Consider the following 22,103-nt stretch of genomic DNA (forward strand, 5'->3'; position numbering starts at 1 on the left):
TGCGAAGAAGAAGAAAACAAATATGTGGGTTGTGGGTAAATACATTGGCACCTACAATTGTGAAATAGACACATTTAGTGGGAATCACTTCAACTTGGATGTTGACTTGATTTCTCTTGTCTTGATTCTACACATTGAAGTATCCATAAGGTACAGGATCAAAGAGTGTATTACATCCGTCCACCAGGAATATGGCCGCTCAAGATGATAAAGAAATCTCAAGCTGACTAGGTTTCCCGAAGTGTTTGGGAACAAAACCCCTCCAAACATAAGGAGTAGCAGCAACCTCGTGTACCGGTGAATATGAAGCTTCGGTGTATCGTCTGTGATGTCAGGGTGCAATGCCTCCAAATGCTGATGGACAGTCGTCAACGGCAGACGACTGGCCCTAACCAGTGCAGTCTCCTCCGGTGGCTGTAAACCGGTGAGCCGCTGCACCATGTCCAGGTACTGCAAACATGTCTGCTCTCTCATGGCATGCGGCAGAGCAACATGGTGTCCATCAACGGGCAGCCCATAAATGATCTCCACGCCCTGCAGCGTGATGGTGGCCTCGCCAATGGGCAAATGGAATGTGTGCGTCTCCGGTCGCTACCGCTCTATCAGGGCCGTGATCAACGACCAATCGAGCTACAGCCAGCCGATATCCACAATCCTATAAAAACCCGTATCCTGGAGGCGTCTGACTATACGGGGATGGAGAGGGTGGTCCCTAAGAAAGCCCCATATGTCGTCTACTCTCCTGGCGCAGAACGTCTGGGCCAGTAACTGTCCCTCCCATATGTGGGACAACCTATGATCACCATGTAACAACAATAGCTCCAGGATGGCAGGTCCGGGATGCAAAGGCGGAACCTCCATGTCGTCTACTGTAAATTAAACAAGATTAATTATATTATTTTACTTTAATATGTTAGTTTATTATTTTACATGTTAGTTTTATTATTTTATATATTTTTTGTAAATTAAATAATTAATTTTTATAATTATACAAGATTTAATTATTAAATATTCACATATGGGTTCCGGGCTTGATATTTGAGGTCCAGTAGCACCAAGATATCCTGAATTCTTGTGTTCATGATGAGAAATTTTTTTCGATTTATCACTCAATATTTTTGTTATTTTAAATGTTAGTTTATTATTTATATGTTAGTTTAATATTGTATATGTTAGTTTTATTAATTTATATGTTCGTTTTATTATTATATATTTTTATTTATGACTCACTTATTTTTTACTATAATAAAAATAAATAATTAATTTTCATAATTATACAAGATTTAATTGTTAAATATTCACATATGGGTTCCGGGCTCGATATTTGAGGTCCAGTAGTACCAAGATATCCTGAATTCTTGTGTTCATGATGAGAAAATTTTCTCGATTTATCACTCAACATGTCTGTTATTTTAAATATTAGTTTATTATTTATATGTTAGTTTAATATTGTATCTGTTAGTTTTATTAATTTATATGTTAGTTTTATTATTATATATTTTTCTTTATGACTCACTTATTTTTGACTATAATAAAATTAAATAATTAATTTTCATAATTATACAAGATTTAATTATTAAATATTTACATATGGGTTCCGGGCTCGATATTTGAGTCCTAGTAGCACCAAGGTATCCTAAAAATATTGTTGTTTTCTCATGTTATTTTCTTACGATCGTTGACTAGAATTGGACAGAGTTTGTGTTTGAACTATCAGCTATTTTGACGTATTTTTGGGTATAATAGATACTTAAATGATTAATTTCAATAACTACAAGGATACTATGCTAAAGGGCACTATATATTACTACGCTAAAAGGGCACTACATTACAAATACAATCACTACATTAGGCCACAAGATACCACTAGAGGGAACTAAAGTAACAATTTATATATTTTACTAGTCTTTAAGCAAATAAATAATCCAAACCGGATAAAAATAACAAATAAATTTAATCACAAAACATTCACGAAAATACATATACCATAGTAAAAAGTAAATAATTAACATTTTTTTTAACAACTAATAATAATTTCTCTATTTTTACTAATTGTTTTAGCACACTAATATCATAGTCCGGATAAAAATAATAAATTAGTTAAATCGCAAAACAATCACAAAATAACATAGAACACATTAAAAACAAGTAATATGCATTTTTTATACGAATTTTAACAAAAACTAAGTCGGAATATCTCGATTTAAGGTTTTTGAAAAGTTGAAGATTTGGTGATTTGGAGCTGAAACGATAACGAGAGAACGCCTTAGCTAGGATGTGGGACCGAAAATCTTTACCTTTTTGGGATGGGTGGGGTCCACTCGAGGTTTTTTGGTCGTTAATGGGGGAGGGGACCGATGTTCGTGTCCTTAGTTTTTTTTTTGGGGGGAGGGGAGTTCTGTTTGGAGGGGGAAGGGAAGGGGACGGGTTTAATATGTAGGTATAGCGCCGTTTATTAAGACGCTATACTATAGCGCCTTAATAAATGACGCTATACCTGGCCGTCTTTTCATATTCAAATATAGCGTCCTTTAAAAGGGCGCTATATGTATTTTGGTCACTAATTATTTTTTCACCTATTTTTGTGTCTTGAGTCCAAAAATGTATTATTTTAGTTCCGGACTCCTCCCAGTCCAACCTCATCGATTAGTTCTTGAATAAAAAATTCGAATGTACTGGCAGAGGCGGATCCATGACTTAAATTCTGTGGGTTCAACATTAAAACTTTTTAGCATTAAATCTATTATATTTTTAAAGTTATGAATTCATATATACTTTTTCTTATAATTTTAATGAATTCTTACGTATGAATTTATGGTGAGCCTCGAAATTAATTTATGAGTTCAATTGAATCCGTAGCTATAATTCTACATTCGCCGCTGCGCACCGGCCACATGAAACATTCTGACAATATTGGACTAGCTAGAGAAATAGAACTATAGAATTATGAGGGTGCCAAAGTAAACTCAAAACCACCAATTTGCATAAAAACAAAGGAGCAAAATATAAGTGTAAAAAATCATTAGAGCATGTTTTCTCAACTACGAAAATTTATATTCACCCCATCCATATATGATATATTAGCAAAACAATAGCTAATAGAAATACCTACTTTTATATTCACCCAATCCATATATGATATATTAGAAAATTTATACGAAACGGAGTGAATAAAAGAAATACCTACACAATTAACACCACTAACAATAGCTAAATGTCACACGTGACTCGTGACCTAAATTTTGGTCAGTGATACTATTATGCTAATTAAACGGGGAAGTGCACAGATAGCCACTAATAAGAGCTGTAATTACTCTTAATTCACTGTTTAAAATGTATTTACTCTTTTGCTACTGCTTTAATAAACTTTTAACCGCCCGGACGAAAATATTCTTGTGCTAGACTTATAACTGCTTTGCTCCATAAACCTTCCCTCGTTATCAGCTACTTCATCCAAATTACAGAAGGTTTTCTCCTCCTTTCTTCTCCTATTTCAAACTAGAGAGTTCAACTTTCTCCTCCAATTTCACCATAAAATTACAGAAGATTATCAACAAAAAACAGTAAGTTCTAAAATTTCAGCTATCACTATATGCTTTTGTGTGTTTGTGTGAATTTTTTTTGGTTGTTGGAGAATAAGATGCAAGAGATTTGATTTTTTATTTTCCTTTTCTGGATTGTATTTTCATGGAGTATACAAAGTATAGAGGATAAAAAGTAGGGGCATCGTATTAAAACATTAGGAAATTGTGTCCTAACTTCATAATTGTTGTGTAAATATTAAGGACAAAGTGTCCTAAATTAACACCTTGTATTGATAAAGTTTAGGACATCGTGTTCTTAACTCCATGACTGCTGTGTAAATATTAAGGATAAAGTATCCTGAATTAGCATCTTGTATTGTTAACTTTAGGACATTATGTCCTTAACTTCATGAATGCTGTCTAAATATTTAGGGCAAAGTATCCCGTATTTGCACCTTCTATTGATTAACTTTAGTACATCGTGTCCTTAACTTCATGACTATTGTGTAAATATTAAGGATAAAGTGTCATGAATTAGCACCTTGTATTGATAAAGTTTAGGACATCGTGTCCTTAACTTCATGACTACTGTGTAAATATTAAGGACAAATTGTCCTATATTTGCACCTTCTATTTATTAACTTTAGGACATCCTCTCCTTAACGTCATAACTGTTGTCTAAATATTTAGGACAAAGTGTTTTGTATTTGTATCTTCTATTGATTAACTTTAGGACATCATGTCCTTAACTTCATGTGTGTAGTGTAAAATGTTAAGGACAAAGTATCCTGAATTTCTCTTTTTCTTGACTTGCATGATGTATACAATATGTATTATTGTTGATTTCAATAAAAAATAGACCGCGTACTATAAATATCTGGATTATCAAACAAAGCTTATTCTAGTACCCGAGGCAATTCGATTTGAAGATTTCGTCATCCAGGCCTTCGAAGTTAATGAATTGGATAGAGACAAGTTTAAAGCAATGATATGGTTTGATATCAACCTCGGAATAAGAAAGGGAATGCTTATATCCAAAGATTGAGATCTTCAAACATGTATAGAGTTGCTAAAAAGTCATTCACTTTTCAAGGGATGTCGCTTCATTGTTGATGTTTCAGAAAGAGTTTTTGGCTCTACAAGCACCTTTGAACATGTCAACATAGAAACTCAACAAGACAATCAAGACAAATGCCAACAGATAATGAAAATAGATGTGGTAAAACCTGAACCAATAATTGAAGAGGTGCTTCAAACATTCGATTCTATTCAAATGGAAGGACAAAGCATTATAGAGATTGACAACCAACAAGCTTTGGGTATTCTAGTCTTAGAGCGTGCACCGGTAATTGAAAAAGTTACTGAAAAATCCTCTACTCAACTAACTAAACGAAGGTCAAAGTCAAAACAAAAAGAATCCCCAACTACAATATTGAGTGAAAATGCTTCGTTGGATGAAATAAAAGTGGAATCAATATTTAACAAAAAGAAGAGTTAATTAGTTATTTTTCGAGTATAGCAATTAAAGGACATTTTGAATTCAAGGTTGTTAGATCAAGTTCAACAAGATATTCTTTGAAATGCAATGATGAAAAGTGTGTGTGGTGTGTGCGTGCTTTTAGAATTAAAGACTCAAATATTAAGGACAAAGTGTCATTAATTAGCACTATAAAAGCTGATCAAAGGCACGCAACTTCAAAATTGATTAGTGATTACATTATTGACAATCTTCAAGACCCAAGGTTTGAAGGTAGACTAGCCTTTGTCATGGCAGAAATGCAAAAGTTGCATGGACTAGACATTGAGTATCACAAGGCGTGTCGTGCTATTCAATATGCTTCAGCTTTGATAAGAGGAACTCTTGAAGAGAATTATGCATTGTTATCTTCATATTTGTATATGATGAAAAGTAAAAACCCGGGAACATACACTAACATAAAAACATACGACAACAATAGGTAAACAATCAAAAAGAGTTTATTAGTCATTTCATCTGCTATGCATATATACAGTGCTGCAACTAAATATTAAGGACAAAATGTCATTAATTAGAACCTTTTGTTTTAAGCTTTAGGACATCCCCTCCTTAACTTCATATGTGTAATGTAATGTAAAATATTAAGGACATGGTGTCCTTAACTTCATGAATGCTGCATAAATATTAAGGACACGGTGTCCTTAACTTCATGAGTGTTGTGTAAATATTAAGGACAAAGTGTCTTGAATTAGCACATTCTGATTTTAAACTTTAGGACATCATGTCCTTAACTTCATGTGTGCAGTGTAAAAGTTAAGAACAAAGTGTCCTGTATTTGCACCTTCTGTTGTTAAACTTTAGGACATCTTGTCCTTAACTTCATGTGTGCAGTCTAAATGTTAAGGACTCATTATCCTAAAATTTACATGCAGTCCTGAATTTTTGTAGCAGTTTTGAATTTTGATTTATTTTTTCAGGTTTCTTTATTTGTTTTATGCATATGGATCATCAATAGCTGGTTGGAATCATTGTAAACCAGTGATTGCTGTTGATGCAACTTTTTTGAATTCAAAATATCATGGTGTTTTAATGATTTCAGTTTCAAAGGATGTAAATAAATATTCCCACTTGCCTTTGGAATTGTAGAATCTGAAAATAACAACTCATATGAGTTGTACTTTAGTGAGCTTCACAATGTAATTGGGAGCCGTGACAATTTAATTTTTTTATCAGATAGGCACCAATCTATTTCACATGGCATCACAAAGGTATATCCTGAAAGCCACCATAGGATTTGTATCTATCATTTGGAGTACAACCTAAAGTGAAGGAAAGTGAAAAGTAAGGTCGTAAAACTTTTTCAAAGCGCTGCAAGAGTCTACATGCACGAAGAATTTGATCTTGTAACGACCCGACTGGTCATTTTGAGCTCTAGCACGTCGTTCAATGGCTTGAGGCCGTGAGTATCTTCACTTTATATTTTATGACTTGTACGTGTGGTCGAAATTGAATTTCGAGAAGTTTAGAGTTGTTTCGGAATGAACATTTTCCATTCGAAAGCATTCAGTTGAAAGAGTTGACTAAGGTTTGAATTTTGAGTAAATGATCTCGAAATAGGGATTTGAAGGTTCCAATAGGTTCGTATAATAATTTCGGACTTGGGCATATGTCCAGGTTGAGTATCGGGTGGCGCGGGGTCATGTCGGCGCATATTATGGAAAGTTGGCATTTTGAAGGTTTTAGAATTTCCTAAGTTTGGTTTGAAGTGAACTTTGGTGTTATTGATGTCCTTTTGGGGTTCTGAGCCTTGGAAGAGGTGTATCATGATTTATGACTTGTGCAAAAAGTTTGGCGTCATTCTAGAATGTTTAAGTATGATTCGGACGCGTTCGTCGAAGTTTGGAATGTTTGAAAGTTTAAAGAAAGGTTTCGATTGTCGATTCGTAGTTTTGATGTTGTTTGGTATGATTTGAGGCATCAAGAAGGTTTGTGTCATGTTTTGGGACTTGTTGGTGTGATTGGATGGGGTCTCGGGGGCCTCATATGGGTTTTGGGATGGTTTCAAGTCATTTCTCCATGTTTTGCTGCTGTTGTTGCTTGTTCTGGTGTTGTTCATCGCGAACGCGTAGTGATTATTGCATTCGTAAATAAGTAACATAGATGCTAGATTTTTGTGCTTCGCGTTCGCAAAGTTTTGGGGAGCAAGGCTCCGCGTTCGCGATTCGTTGTTCGTGTTCGCGATGAAGAAGATGGCATGGTGGCTGACTATCACGACCCAAAACCCTAACCTATCGTGATGGTGTCTATCGATGGTACTAGGCAAGCCGATTTTTCAAAATACTTTAAATGTTTTACAAAAATAAACCAAAAGCTTGATATGACAGAGTTTTCATAAAGATAGGAGTTAAACTCAAAATACAATGCGAAAAAATAGCCCCAAACATCGGGGTGTCACCAAGTCATGAGCATCTAAACAACTAGTCTATGAAACAGTGTCCACAAGAGTCTGTGTCTAAATGCCAATACAGAAAAGAAAGATAACAAGAAAGGAGAGACAAGGACTGCGAACGCCGGCAGCTACCTCGTGAATCTCCGATACTCAACCACGTAAGAGATCAACGTCCTCCGTGACCGGATACACCTGGATCTACATATGAAGTGCATGGTGTAGAGTGAGTACAACTAACTCATTAAGTAAAAAAAATAAATAAGGAACTGAGAAGTAGTGACGAGCTGTACAATTATTGTTCACTTCAGTAGTTTCAGCAATGAAAGTAGACATGATTCAATTCCAGCAATATAAATTAAGTCAGTTGTACATTTACTCAGTTCAGATAAACCGGATACAATATTTTTCCAGAAGTTCAGAACAATGACATAATTCAACTAAGTGCAACAACAAAGGAAACAAATGCAACCTTCCAGGGTAACAATCACTTAAGCTCTCAATAGCTCAAACACTCGGCTCTCAGCCCTCAATAATCATACTCAATAGGTACTTGCGTTCACTGGGGGTGTACAGACTCTGGAGGTGCTCCTTCAACCCAAGCACTATATCGTCATGGCGTGCAGCCCTATCCAATCATATAAGTAGCCATAAGGCTCGTTGCGGCGTGCAACCCGATCCACAGTCCATAAATAGCCATAAGGCTCGTTGCGGTGTGTAACCCGATCCATATATACACTCACATAGCTCACAGCTCGACACTCATGCCCTATCTTAGTCACTAACCTCTCCAGCCTCTCGGGCTCTCAGAAATCATACAAATCAGTCCAAAAGAGATAATAACAAGTATCAACAAGAAAACAAGAGGAAAAAGTGATATGACACGCGAGTAAAACTATGTCTGAGTACAAGACAGCAAATAGCAGCTAATTCAACAAGTACCCGACCACTGTGGGTCCCAACAATAATATCATATGGCCTAAGCATGGTTTCTAACATGAATGGCAGTCAAATTTCTAGAAGACAGAGGAAACATGTAATTAACAATAAGTTATTCAACTTTACAATCTCACAGGACGGACCAAGTCACAATCCCCCACAGTGCACGTCCACACGCCTGTCACCTAGCATGTGCGTCACCTCCAAAATAATCACATCATTGCCCCTCGAATCAGTCTCCAAATTCCCTGAATCTAGCCACAAGCAGTATGATATAATTAATAGAGGCTAAAGGAATCAATTCCACAAGAAAACACGAAATTATAAGCTGAAATCCGAAATAGGCTCAACTCGCCCCCCGATCCCACGTCTCAAAATTCGACGAAAGTCACAAAAATCAAAAGCCCATTCACTCACGAGTTCACTCGTATCAAAATTATCCAAATCCGATATCAAAATCTCAATCAAAACCCAAAATCTTAGTTGAAGAACTTCTTCCCATTTTCCCCAAATTTTCCACCCAAATGCAAAATTAAAAGATGAAATTAGCGGTAGATTAGTGGGATATAACCAAAATCAAGTGAAGAATCGTTACCCAATTGATGTCTATGAAAATCCCTCAAACTCTCGCCCAAATCCGAGCTCTCAAACTCAAGTTTTGATAATAATGGCCAAACCCTCATTTTTGAAATCTTATATTCTGCCCAGGCAAATCCTTCTTCGCGAACGTGATACCCTTGTCGCGAACGTGAAGACCACTTAGCTCAACCCTACATGAACGCGGGACCAACATCGCTAATGTATAGGCAAAAAGGCTTGGGGTTCCAGCCGCTCAACTTTCTCTACGCGAACGCGATGCCCTTTTCTCGTTCACGATGCACTGCCTAACCCCTTCGCGAACGCGACCCCCACTTTGCGAACGTGCAGAACAATCTTCCTCCTGCCTCCAGCTCCTCTTCGCTAACGCGGAACACCCCTCGCGAATGCGAAGAAGGAACAACAACTGGGAAAACCAGAAAATCTGGTATCTTTCACAAATCCAAAATGATCTGTTAAGCATCTGAAACTCACCCGAGGCCCCCGGGACCTCAACCAAACATACCAAATAGTCCTAAAACACCATACGAACTTAGTTGAGCCCTCAAATCACATCAAACAACAACAAAACATGAATCACCCTCCAATCCAAACTTAATGAACTTGAAACTTCAAATTTCTACAACCGATGCTGAAACCTATCAAACCACGTCCGATTAACCTCAAATTTTGCACACAAGTCATAATCAACATTACAGATCTACTCCAACTTCCGAAATTAGAATCCGACCCTGATATCAAAAATTTCACTTCCAGTCAAAATCTCCAAAAATTTGACTTTCGCTATTTCAAGCCTAATTCTACTACAAACCTCCAAATCACATTCCAGATGTGATTCAAAGTCCAAAATCACCCAACGGAGCTAACGAAATCAACGAAACTCCATTCCAGAGTTGTCTTCTCACAGTTCCGACTACGGTCAAAATCCTAAAACTTAACCTTCCGTTTTAGAGACTAAGTGTCCCAAATCACTCCGAAACCATAACAAAACCTCCCGAAAAGTCTCATAAGCAGAAAAAGATACGGGGAAAACAGTAAATAGGGGATCGGGGATAATAGACTCAAAACGACCGGCCGGGTCGTTACATACTCCCCCTCTTAAAACAATCGTTCGTCCTCGAACGAGCATAGAGACATACCTGAAGTGGTGAAAAGATGAGGATAGCGGCTGCGCATATCATGCTCGGTCTCACAAGTCGCCTCCTCGACTGGCTGACCCCTCTACCGAACCTTTACGGGAGCAATGTTCTTTGACCTCAGCTTTCAAACCTGCCTATCCAAAATAGCTACTGGCTCTTCAACATAAGATAGATCCTTGTACAACTGGATTGAGCTGAGATCCAACACGTGAGATGGATCGCCGTGATACTTTCGGAGCATAGAAACATGGAGTACTGGGTGAACTTCTGCTAGACTGGGAGGTAAAGCAAGCTCATAAGCAACCTCCCCAACTCGCTGCAACACTTCAAAGGGACCAATGAACCTTAGGCTCAGCTTGCCCTTCTTCCCGAACCTCATAACGCCCTTCATAGGCGAAACCCGGAGCAAGACCCGCTCTCCAACCATGAATGAAACTTCGCGAGCCTTCCGATCCGCATAAATATCCTGTCTGGACTGGGTTGTACATAGTCTATCCTGAATCACCTTAACCTTCTCCAGAGCATCCTGAACCAAGTCTGTACCCAATAATCTAGCCTCGCCCAGCTCGAACCAACCCACTGGAGACCTACACCGCCTACCATACAGAGCCTCATATGGTGCCATCTAGATGCTCGACTGATAACTGTTGTTGTAAGCAAACTCCGCTAGAGGCAAGAACTGATCCCACGAAACCCCAAACTCCATCACACACGCACGGAGCATATCCTCTAATATATGTATAGTCCGCTCAGACTGTCTGTCCATCTGAGGGTGAAATGATGTGCTCAACTCAACTCGAGTACCCAACTCATGCTGTACGGCCCTCCAGAACTGTGATGTAAAATGCATACCTCGGCCAGAGATGATAGATACTTGTATGCCATGAAGCCTGACGATCTCGCGGATATATGATAAGTAGGGATTTTGACCGCGTATTTGCTCTCTTTTACTTACGTTTTTGCTCAAAAATGCTTTAAAAGTATTCCCGAGAACTAATGAAATGTGCTTTCTTGCAGAAATATTGGGAAACGAGCCAAAAAAGTGAAAATCAACTCAAAAAGGAGTAAAATTGGACAAGAACCAAAACAAGGCAAAAAGGGCTATAGTGTGAATAGCACAATACTGTGTGCGGCTGCAAACTCTGAAGATGCACTGATAGAATTTCTTCACAGAGTGCGGTGTGCGGCCGCAGAAGACTAGATTCAGAGACTTGTAGTTTGGGAGCTTGAAGATGTGTGGACCGCACTATTATTATGAGGCCGCAGGATGCCAAAATGCGGCCGCACTCATAAATGTGCAGTCCTCAAAATGAAGCCTATATCCAGTCCAAGAGCAAGTGTGCGGCCGCACTCAGAAATGTGCAGTCCGCACAATTAGAGGAAGTGCGGCTGCATCTCACTTTTATGTGACCGCAGAAAGCCAACCTGACCAGTCAGTCTCAAAGAGCGGACCGCACACAAAATTATGCGGCCGTACAACCTTCGCAGGCGCAATTTTTTCACATATTTTCAACTGGGTATAAATAGATCTTTTTGTCATTTTTAGGTTAAGTTGGGTGCACCTGAACACTTAGAGCCGTTTTTATTTACTGTATTTAGTAACTTTGTACTTGTTTAGCATTTAAACATTAGATTTTCTTTCTTTAATCAATTATTATGCATTTTATCTTAGTTTCTTCTTTAATTTCTTCATTTTCCATGAGTAGCAAAACCTTTAGCTAGGGTTGTGATCCAACCCTAGTATGGGTACTTAATGAGTGATTGATTTAGGGTTTATTTATGATTGGGTGTATGATATTTAGCCTAGTTCTTGCTTGAATTTGAGAATTGATGGTTGCAAATATTGATTCATGCCTAATTGACTTAGTCTATACTTGAGAAAGTGAGACTAAGTCTGGGAAAACTTGGCTAACAAGAAATTGGGGTGAACTCAAGAAATTGATCGCCCTAATTAAATGGTCGAATCTAGAGATAGTAAGACCCAACTTGAGCATTTATCACTTGTTTCGTGAGATACCCATTTGGACTTGAGAAAGCCAAATTGGGCAAAATCACTCAAACTACTGAGAGGTATAGAGTGAGTAATTGCGTGTGATTGCTATATTGTATCCCGATCAACCAAACATGCCCTAAATCTCTAAATCTGTTAGGTAACCAACTAGGCGAAAGTCGCAACCCTAGATCTTTTATAACTTGAAAAACAACCAAAACCACAAACATTGTCTCTTAGCTTTACAATTACAAGCATTAGCGTAAAAGTAGAAGTAGAGACAACAATTGAAAATGTGGAAGTGTAATCTTAGGCACGTCATACATTCACACTAGGTATATACCTAATCCCACATCAAGCTCCCTGTGGAATCGACCCCGACTCGCGTTGGGTTTTTATTATTGCATCGACCGCCTCGCAACCTAAATTAGTGGTGTGAGTTTGGGCGATATCAATTTTTGGCACCGTTGCCGGGGAGCTAAAAACGGATTTAGCTATATATTTAATTTTGTGTGTGACTTATCTTCTTTTCCTTCGGAATTACTAACCTTTTTGTGAATCAATTGTAGGTACAAAAATGGCTCTCAACAATGATCCTCTCGGAAACATGCCTTTGGGGGATATGGACGTGGAAGATGACCCAGTTGAAGAGATTCGTCTTGAACCTCAAGCAAATAGACGAGGCTGACCGCCTCAAGACAACATTCCCGTTCTTCCCCCAAATCCACCAAGAGCGGCTCCACACCGGGTGTTGCCAAATAAAGGGTACGCAAGTTCCATAGTCCCGCCCTGCATTAGGGCGGGCAACTTTGAAATCACAAATGTTATGCTTACATTGCTTGAGCAACGAGGATTCTTCATCAGGGCTCCGAATCAAAATGCGTACAGACACTTGAAAGGATTTGTGGACACCTGCTGGGGGAGTAAACAGACCAACGTTTTCGAGGATGCTTTAAGGTTGAAACTATTTCCCTTTTCTCTACGGGGGAAAGCCTTGGACTTGTTAGAAAGTTAGCCAAACCATTCTATCCATACATGGGATGAATTGGCGGAAAAACTCATTACCAAGTTCTTTTCTCCCGGGAATATGGCTACTATTAAAGACGAGATTCTAGCATTCAAACAAGAATCCAATGAGCCTTTACACGAGATATGGGAGAGGTACAGCACTATGGTGAAAGGGTGCCCGAATAATGACATGACCGAGGCTATGATTCAACAAACCTTCTATAGGGGAATCAATACTACCAATCAATGCGTGGTCAACCAACTTGCCGGTGGAAATTTTAGGACAACACCATATGCCGAAGCTTGTGAAATGTTAGATGCAATGGCGGATACTTCATCGGCATGGCAAAGTAGAGCAAATGTTCCTCAAGGTGATCCAAATGTGATTCACCTACACAAAGAATTGCATGATCATAGGAAAGCAATTACCGAGTTGACCACTACAATGAATCAATTGGCCAAAGCTCAACTTTAACAGGTTCAAGGTCCTAAGCAAGTAAATGCAATGAAAGGTGTCAATATGATGGTGAACAAGCGAAGGCAAAAGGGTCAACAAGTGTAAAACCGTGTGGAACAATTTGTGCAAGATGATAGTGGATTCGACCAAGACAAATCATATAATGAGCAAGAGGAAGAAGTGGAATATGTGAATAACTACCAAGGGCAAAGGAACAACTCTCAAGGGCCGAATCAACAACAATGGCGATCTCAAGGAAATCAAGGAAATTAGAACAATCAAAACCACCAAAGCAATTAGAGTGGTGGTACCAACAATCAAGGTAATTGGAACAATAAAAATAATCAAGGCAATTGGAATAATCAAGGCAACCAAGGCAATTGGGGTGGCAATAATCAAGGATATTGGGGAGGCAACAACCAAGGGGGTTGGAACGGTAACCAAGGGAATCGAGAGCCGGGCTCTCAAAGGCCCCCAATGAATCAACAACCAAACAACCCACCGTCTTATCCGTCTCAAGGTTCTAGTTCTTCCAACAATGAGATGGGACAGATTGAAAATATGTTCAAACAAATGATAGAGAAAAATGCCAACTCTAATGCTCAATTAGCCTCTCACAACACTTCAATCTGCAATTTAGAAGTTCAATTATGGCAAATCTCGCAAGCTTTAAACACTCGTCCTAAGGGGGCACTACCTAGTGATACGGTGGTGAACCCGAAGGGTAGGAACAACACGGGACATGCCATGGCTGTAACAACAAGGAGTGGATGAGGTGGAGATGCAACCATCTCAAATCAAAGAAGAATTGTGGATGATGATGTAGTGATTCAAGAAGATGAGATTCCAAGCAATGTGGTTCAAGTTAATGAAGAAGTGAGAATTGATATTGTTGAGAATGTGAAGGAGACCCAAGAAGAAGTGAACCCATCTAGGGAGCACAAGATTGACATATCGAAACCGATAGTGCCAAAGGCCAAGGCACCAATGACAAGGCCTCCTCCTTCATACGCTCAAAGGCTCGCCAAGAAAAATAGTGAGAACCAATTCAAGAAGTTTATTGACATGATGAAGAGCTTATCCATTAATGTGCCATTGGTTGAGGCGTTGGAACAAATGCCCAGTTATGCAAAGTTCATGAAAGATTTGGTGACAAAGAAAAGATCAATGAATTGTGAGATTATCAAGATGACACATCAAGTGAGTGCTATTGTGCACTCAATGGCTCCGAAATTAGAAGATCACGGCGGTTTCACAATCCCTTACACTATTGGAAGCGCCGACTTTGCCAAAGCTCTATGTGATCTAGGGGCGAGTATCAACTTGATTCCCTACTCAGTGTTTAAAACTTTGGGAATTGGGCAACCAAGACCCACATCTATGAGGTTACAAATGGCGGATTGTACTATGAAGAGACCATTAGGTATTATTGATGATGTGTTGGTTTGTGTTGATAAGTTCATCCTCCTGGAAGACTTTGTAATTCTTGATTGCGAAGTAGACTATGAGGTGCCTATTATCTTGGGTAGACCTTTCCTTACTACACGGAAGACTCTTGTTGATGTGGAAGCCGATGAGCTCACTTTTTGGGTGGGCGATGAAAATGTGGTTTTCCATGTGTGCAAATCTATGAGGCAATCAAATAGCAACGAAGTTTGTTCGTTTGTGGACTTAGTGACCAAGTGATTGTTGATGATGCTAGTGCCATGATGAATGTTGATGATACTTTAGAGGCCGTATTGCTTAACCATGATGATGATGAGAAGGGTGGATATGTAGAATGTGTAAATGCATTACAAGGAATGGGGTCGTATACTTATGAACCCCAAATATTATCCTTAGATCTTGAGAACCGGTAGACTCTTCCAACAAAGACCTCAATCGAGGAGCCTCCCACTTTGAAGTTAAAGCCATTGCCTTCACATCTCAGGTATGAGTTTTTTGCCTCATGTTCTACTTTACCTATTATTCTTTCCTCTTGCTTGACTAACGTGCAGGTAAATTGTACTTTGGCGGTGCTTTAAAAGAGGAAGAAAGCTATAGGATGGACACTGGCGGATATTCGGGGCATAAGCCCCGCCTTTTGCATGCACAAGATTATTTTGGAGGAGGATTCCAAACCCTCCATTGAACATCAAAGAAGATTAAATGAAGCAATGCAAGAGGTGGTGAATAAGGAGATCATAAAGTGGTTGGATGCCGGGGTAGTTTACCCCATTTCTGATAGCTCGTGGACCTCTCCGGTGCAATGTGTCCCAAAGAAAGGGGGCACGACTGTGGTCACCAATGACAAGAATGAATTGATTCCTACAAGAATGGTGACCGGGTAGAGAGTGTGCATGGACTATTGGAAGCTCAACAAAGTCACTCGAAAAGATCATTTTCCGCTTCCATTTCTTGATCAAATGCTTAATAGGTTGGCCGGACGAGCTTTTTATTATTTCCTTGATGGATATTCCGGATACAATCAAATTCGCATTGCTCATGAGGACCAAAAGAAGACTACTTTCACTTGTCCCTATGGTACTTTCGCATTCTCGCGGATTCCATTTGGGTTATGCAATACACCGGCGACTTTTCAACGGTGTATGATGGCCATCTTCACCGACATGGTGGAGGATTTTCTTGAGGTCTTTATGGATGATTTCTCTGTGGTTGGGAATTCCTTCAATGATTGCCTGAACAACTTGGATAAGGTCTTGGCAAGATGTGAGGAGACAAACTTAGTTTTGAATTGGGAGAAATATCACTTCATGGTCAAAGAAGGCATATTCCTCGGCCACAAAATTTCAAAGTGTGGTATTGAGGTCGACAAGGCCAAAATAGAGGTGATCTCCAAACTCCCTCCCCCTACATCCGTGAAGGGAGTGAGGAGCTTCTTGGGTCATACGGAGTTCTATCGCCGATTCATCAAGGACTTTTCTAAGGTGGTAAACCCCTTGTGCAAACCTTTGGAGAAGGATTCCAAGTTCCATTTCAACGAAGATTGTATGAAGGCATTCGAATTACTCAAGTTTAAGTTGACTACTACTCCTATTATCACCGCACCAGATTGGAGCTTACCTTTTGAGCTCATATGTGATGCAAGTGATGTGGTGGTTGGAGCGGTGTTAGGGCAACGTATCAACAAAATCTTCCATCAGGTCTACTATGCTAGTAAGACCATGAATGATGCCTAAGTCAACTACACAGTGACCGAAAAAGAGCTCCTTGCTATTGTTTTTGCTATGGAAAAGTTCCGCCCGTACTTGATGGGTACAAAGGTGATTGTTCACACCGACCATGCGGCGCTTCGATATTTGATGAGCAAGAAAGATTCTAAAGAAAAAATTAATGCGGTGGGTGATTCTTTTGCAAGAGTATGATCTAGAGATTCAAGACCGCAAAGGTAGTGAAAACCAAGTGGCGGACCACTTGTCTCATTTGGAGGAGGAGGGGAGGCCACATGATGGCCTTGAGATAAATGATTCATTTCCCGACAAGCAACTCCTAGCCATTTCTATGATTGGGATGCCATGGTTCGTCGACTTAGCCAATTATCTTGTGAGTGGCATTGTACCGAATGAGTTCTCTTCAAACCAAAGGAAGAAGCTCAAACGGGATTGCCTTGAATATTATTGGGATGAGCCTTATCTCTTCCGGATTTGTACCGATGGTGTGATTCGACGATGTGTACCGGAGGAGGAACAAATGGAAATTCTTGAGGCTTGCCACTCTTCTCCATATGGTGGTCACCATGGTGGAGCTAGAATGGAAACAAAAGTGTTGAGTTGTGGATTCTATTGGCTAACTCTTTACAAGGACGCTAGTCAAGCATTGTGATGAATGTCAAAGGGCCGGTGGGATTTCTAAGAAAAATGAGATGCCCCTCACCACCATCTTGGAGATTGAAATTTTTGATGTGTGGGGCATTGATTTCATGGGTCCGTTCGTGAGCTCTTGTGGGAACACTTACATATTCGTAGCTATGGATTATATGTCAAAGTGGATTGAATTCGTGGCTTTTCCCAATAATGAAGCTCGGAGTGTGGTGGCATTTTTGAAAAAGAACATCTTCACAAGGTTTGGTACTCCAAGGGCCAATATTAGTGATGGGGGATCACACTTTTGCAACAAAACTTTTGATACCTTACTTACAAAGTATGGTGTTACTCACAAAGTGTCGACCCCCTATCATCCTCAAGCAAGCGGGCAAGTTGAAGTTTCCAACTAGGAGATCAAGAGTATTTTGTCAAAGACCGTGAATGCCAACTAGACGGATTGGTCAAAGAGACTTGATGATGCTCTTTGGGCTTATAGGATGGCTTACAAAATATCTATTGGTATGTCTCCGTATCGGTTAGTGTTCGGGAAAGCTTGTCACCTACCGGTGGAACTTGAGCACAAGGCTATGTGGGCATTGAAGAAGCTTAATCTTGAATGGGATGTCACTGCCAACTTAAGGGTGGCACAATTGAATGAGCTTGATGAATTCCGATTCCATGCATATTCAAGTTCATCCTTGTACAAGGACAAGATGAAGTACCTCCATGACAAGTACATCCGGAACAAGGAGTTCAAGGAAGGCGATCTTGTGCTATTGTTCAATTCCCGGTTGCATATGTTTCCGGGAAAGTTGAAGTCCAAGTGGAGTGGTGCATTTGAGGTTGTGCATGTGACACACTTTGGTGCATTAGACTTGAAGAGCAAGAATGATGAAGTGTTTAGAGTCTATGGTCACCGGGTAAAATATTATCTTGGCAAGGTTGATGATGGCCACATTGTGGCATTGATTCATTTCAAGTGATTGATGGTAACTTGCATTGTGCCGCGACGTTAAATCAGGCGCTTCTTGGGAGGCAACCCATGTTTCTTTTCATTTTTTCATTTTCTTCCTTTTTAGATAGGTTTTGTATTGAGCTAACTGGTTTTGAAGTGAATTGCAAGAATGAGTGTGTATTGCAGGGACTATAATTGAAAAGATTGGCCAAGTGTTGAAATTATGCAGACCGCACCAAAATTGTGCGGACCGCACAAAAATGATTACAACCGCAGAGAAGGCTCTGTGGCCGCATAATTCTTTGTGCGGCCGCACAACTGGAGACCCAAAAACATGAACTCTCTGAAGTTGGATTTGCAGAAAATTAGCCAAAATGCGGCCGCACACAAAATTGTGCAGACCGCACAAATTTATGCGGCCGCACTCACTTTTGTGCGGACCACAGAAGTTCAGTTCAAAGAGCAGGTAAAGAGTGCGGACCGCACTCAAAATTGTGCGGCAACACTCAGCTAACTTTTTGACCGACTTGGTCAAACTATAAATAGGGCTTTTCAACACTATTCACACTTTACGCTCTCTGAATTTCCAAGCCCTAAGAAAACACTCTACATCACAAAATAGTTCACAAATCACACTTAATTCATCAAGTTAGTTTCTCACCTGCATCATTCATTACTTGTATGTTCAATCCATGTTAGATTTTTGTCCATTTTTCTTAATTTTTATTTTTGTTTTATTTGTTTAGTTTAGTTATTTTTAGGCCTAAAAATGTCAAATGTGCTTAATATGTGCTTAAACCTCATGTGGGTAATTTCATATATGTTCATTAGGGAATGGGTAGACCATTAATCATGTTAATTTGTGCATGCCATGTCTAAATTGTGAAAAATTGCATGAATCCTAACCTTACTGTCGTAAATGTTCAAATTGTGCGGCCGCACACTAATTTATGCGGTACGCAGACCACTTGATTAGGGAAAATATTGTGCTTGAAAAGTGCGGACCGCACTCAAAATTGTGCAGTCCGCAGAAAAATTTTGCGGTCGCATAAAAATCTGCGCGACCACACTTTTGAACTTCATAGAATCAGTATCTCAGAATTGGACTTGTGCGGCCGTACTCAAAATTATGCGGTCCGCACTTCAGGAAGTGCGTCCGCACTCACAATTATGCGGTCCACACTTCAGGATGTGCGGCCGCACTCACAATTATGCGGTCCGTACTTCAGGGTGTGCGGCCGTACTTCAAAATTGTGCGGTCCGCACTAGACAGTCTGCGGCCGTACTGTCTCCTTTGATGACTGTTGTGTTGTAAATGTTTGAATTATTTTGAAGTCAACTGACCTATGTACCTTGTATTGTAGACAATGGTTAGATCACGTGGTAGAGGCGACACATCAAAAGGGAGAGGTGAATCCTCCCGAGGCAGAGGAAAAGGCACTCACCCTCTGGGAGTACAATCGAAGCCTATTGCTAAAACGCTGACCACCGGGAGAGGAAGGGCTATAGAGCCCTCAGAATCCAGTCCTATGCCCCATCTAGGGAAGCCTCCGAGGGTCATTCAATGGAGGTCCAACCTGAGGCCCAGTCCCAACCATTCGAACCCACTGGGCGTTATCAATTGCGCAACGAACCTACATCTAGTTCTTCTGGGGGTTCTGATATGGGAAGCCAGGGTTCCGAGCCCTCCTCTACACCTACTCCTCCAGCACCAGTAGCTATTGATGTCGATGATAATGATGTCCCGGATGATGGTAGAGGGGGGACACTCAAGTGGGAGTCCTTGAGAGGTCGAATAAAAAGGAAATATGGGAGGATCAGTTCGTGAGCTTTACAACCTTCAACAGGTTCCAGGAATTATGGCCCCAGAGGTCGCTCACACTTGAGCGGCAGTTCTTAATGAAGGATTTGGATATTCATAATCCAAATGTCCTTAGACAGTTTCGGGAGCGCAAGGGGTGGAAGTGGTTCACCCATAGTGTCATCGATGCAAATGAGCACTTGGTCAGGGAGTTCTACGCCAATGTGGCTCACATCAAGAAGGGGACAAAAGTGACAAAGGTGAGAAATTTGAAAGTCCACTTCGACGTGTGCTCTTTGAATACTTATGTGGGATTCGAAGAAGTGGAGGCAGTCCGATACCTAGAGAAGTTGGCTCTGGGTGATGCAGCTCGCCCTTGGCTAGCTGAGATTTTGGCAGCCCGAGGACCACCACCACCATGGATTACAGCAGGAGTTCCTATCCTCCGGGCCACCCTCAATATTGAAGTTAAAGGGTGGAAAACCTTTGTGTGTAGCCAGATTGATCCGAGTTTGAATGAGAATAGCCTCCCACTTCCTCGGGCAATTCTGGTGGCTTCTATTATGGCGGGGTACCCGATCAATGTGGGTGCCATCATGTCAACCAACATCACATTGGCGGTCCGAAAAAGTGAAAAGTCCTACCCTTATCCAAACACCCTTACAAAGTATTTCAATAATGCCAAGGTGGAGTCGAGGCCATATGACACAAAAGTAAAGGCCAAGAAGCCTTTCTCATGGTACCACCTGCAGGGTGCTGACAACCCAAAGTTTAAGGGTAAGGTCACTACCACCGTTGGTCAGTTTGACGAGCCATCGATGGTGGGTTCTGAGGCTGTTGTTGAGCCATCTACAGCTCTCATGCCTTCCACAAAAGTCGGGCCTTCCATCGGGACAGCCGCCATGCCACCACCTTTATCTTCTAGGCCATCAGTTGCAGTACCAGTGCCAGCCTCATCCACTTATCCTCTCACTGCGCTGCGAGTCTCCCAGACTTTGGCGAGCCTCAACAACTGGATGCAGACAACCACTTCTAAGCTGTATGAAATATCCAGTACTGTTGCAGCACAGTCCTCTACCCCAACAGCACCACAGGTCCCTCCATCAGGGGAGGAAACATTGAAGAAGATTCTAGACAACTAGAAGACTATTATGGATACACTGGTGGCTCACGGGGGTACTATTGAGGAGTTGACCAAGCAGGTGAAAAAGATGAGGAAATCCCAGGCTTCAAAGAAAGCAGTGGAGAGTTTGAGAAAGGAGGTGACGAAGATAGCAGCAGCAAGTGATTTGCCTTTTGACCTACTGATGGAGACAGATCCATAAGTACTAGCTGACCCAGCAGCACCATCAGCAGAGGCACTAGCTGGCCAGTCTGACGAGCCAGAATTCACTGCCCCCACTGCTGAGGAGATGCTTCAGGTTCTCACCAACCATTTTGTCCCTCAGCCCCGACGATGATGAGATACAGTTAGAGGAGGATGAGGGTGGTGATGCTGACAGTCACCCTGAGACCACATAGGGAGTTTTCTTTACTCTCTACCCTCTTTTGTTTTGATTTTGCTAAGCATTGAGGACAATGCTTGTTCTTATTCTGGAGGGTGGTCTATTTTGGTTCATTTTGGATGACTGTGATGACATTTTGATGACATTTGATTACTTTTGGGCCTGTAATAACTTTAATACTCTTTTTCTTTCATTTTTATTTTCTCCCTCATTATGTATATATTCATCCCTCTTGTATATATATTATATTCCCCTCGGTTTGTATATTCATTTGCCTTACTTTCAGTAGTTTATTTCATAGCTTCTTCATTTTGTTTTCTTAATAGTATAGCTTTTTAGTTACTTTATTAGCTTCTTTTTATGTTTTAGTGAACAATAAGCCTTTGGTTTTCTTAATGCTATGATTCTTTCCAAAGGTGGGTCTTGTGTGAACCGGGTGGCTCTTCCCAACGATGGATGGCG

General features: G+C 40.4%; 1 protein-coding gene across 1 annotated transcript; it reads left to right on the forward strand.

Annotated features, from left to right (window-relative positions):
- Positions 1 to 14,765: 14,765 nt before the first annotated feature.
- Positions 14,766 to 15,263, forward strand: LOC138894761 (uncharacterized). Its single transcript, XM_070179487.1, has one exon. The coding sequence runs from the start codon at positions 14,766 to 14,768 to the stop codon at positions 15,261 to 15,263; it is 498 nt and encodes a 165-aa protein (XP_070035588.1).
- The last annotated feature ends 6,840 nt before the right edge of the window (positions 15,264 to 22,103 follow it).

The sequence above is a fragment of the Nicotiana tomentosiformis genome, chromosome 6 (genome assembly GCF_000390325.3).
Source record: "Nicotiana tomentosiformis chromosome 6, ASM39032v3, whole genome shotgun sequence".
In the NCBI taxonomy this organism is placed as follows: domain Eukaryota; kingdom Viridiplantae; phylum Streptophyta; class Magnoliopsida; order Solanales; family Solanaceae; genus Nicotiana; species Nicotiana tomentosiformis.